Source organism: Frankliniella occidentalis, unplaced genomic scaffold (genome assembly GCF_000697945.3).
Source record: "Frankliniella occidentalis isolate FOCC.00 unplaced genomic scaffold, Focc_3.1 Scaffold58, whole genome shotgun sequence".
In the NCBI taxonomy this organism is placed as follows: domain Eukaryota; kingdom Metazoa; phylum Arthropoda; class Insecta; order Thysanoptera; family Thripidae; genus Frankliniella; species Frankliniella occidentalis.
Genome location: NW_026267188.1, coordinates 600,954 through 601,891, shown reverse-complemented (window position 1 = coordinate 601,891; position 938 = coordinate 600,954). Strand labels below are relative to the sequence as shown.

General features: G+C 48.4%; 2 protein-coding genes across 2 annotated transcripts in view; both read left to right on the top strand.

The window, feature by feature from the left end:
* LOC113212756 (teneurin-a-like) overlaps window positions 1-938 on the top strand; it is a 495,982-nt gene that overhangs the window by 197,201 nt on the left and 297,843 nt on the right. The gene's annotated exons all lie outside the window — the stretch shown is intronic.
* The window catches only part of LOC127749483 (uncharacterized), a 10,583-nt gene continuing 10,315 nt past the window's right edge, over window positions 671-938 (top strand). Inside the window, exons 1-2 of the mRNA XM_052267719.1 lie at window positions 671-716; window positions 793-922. Of these exons, the coding sequence (XP_052123679.1) occupies window positions 675-716; window positions 793-922 (172 nt within the window). The 5' untranslated portion in view covers window positions 671-674. The remainder of the gene's footprint in view (window positions 717-792; window positions 923-938) is intronic.

The window sequence follows — 938 nt, the reverse complement described above, 5'->3', positions numbered from 1 at the left end:
TCACTGGAGTAATAGGCTTCGCTATCACTCAGCCAAAAACAGGGATGATCACTTTAAAACAAGAAAGCAGGACAAAGTCTACCAAAAGGACGAACAAGCCGCAACAAGTAGATCTCAGTTTACGTTTTTAGGGGACAACATAAAAATTGACGCGTCCTAACAAGAGCCTATCTGCGGTGCACCGGATATACACAAGCCGACCTGCAACGGTCGCACTAGGCTTTTGTGTATTCGGAGCGTTACAGATCGGCTTGTGTGTATTCGGCGCGCCGCAGGTAGGATCTTGTTAGGACGCATCGAAATGTTCTTACAATACTTTCAATAATAGGTCTAAATTCTTTTAGGTTAGACCGAATTAGTATTTAGTCTAAATTAGAATTAGTTCTACCTGTTAACCACGCCACTTGTACTTGTTAGGCTGTAAATTTACACATTGCAAGCAAGTGTTGGACCACAAAGCAGAACAAGTCGAACTTGACACTTCCCTGTCCAAACCTTTCAATAACGTGTGTCCCCGTCGAACGTCGTGACTCATAAATGTCACGAATCTCACACGCTCGGCCAGCAGTCTGAGACGTGCTAAGATACGGTCACGACATGAGTTGGGTCACGATTTTCTAACACCCAGCTAGGTATAAAAAGTTGATTCCACCGCTAAGGAAGTATCAGCAACCATGAGGGCCTTCCTCATTCTGGTGGCGGCGCTATGCGCTGTGGTGAGTACCAACATCGGTCACTAAAGTCGACAGCGCTGTCGACGAGCATTGTTAACTGTTGAACAACTTTCTCCAGGTCGCTTGCAACGGCGAAGTACAGGGGCCACATGGTCCTCCAGCCCCCAACCGCGCACCAAGGTCTTCTAAACCTCCACCGGCACCACCAGCACCTCGCCTAACTAGGTCTCCCCAGGGACCACCACCACCTGCACCACCACCAGG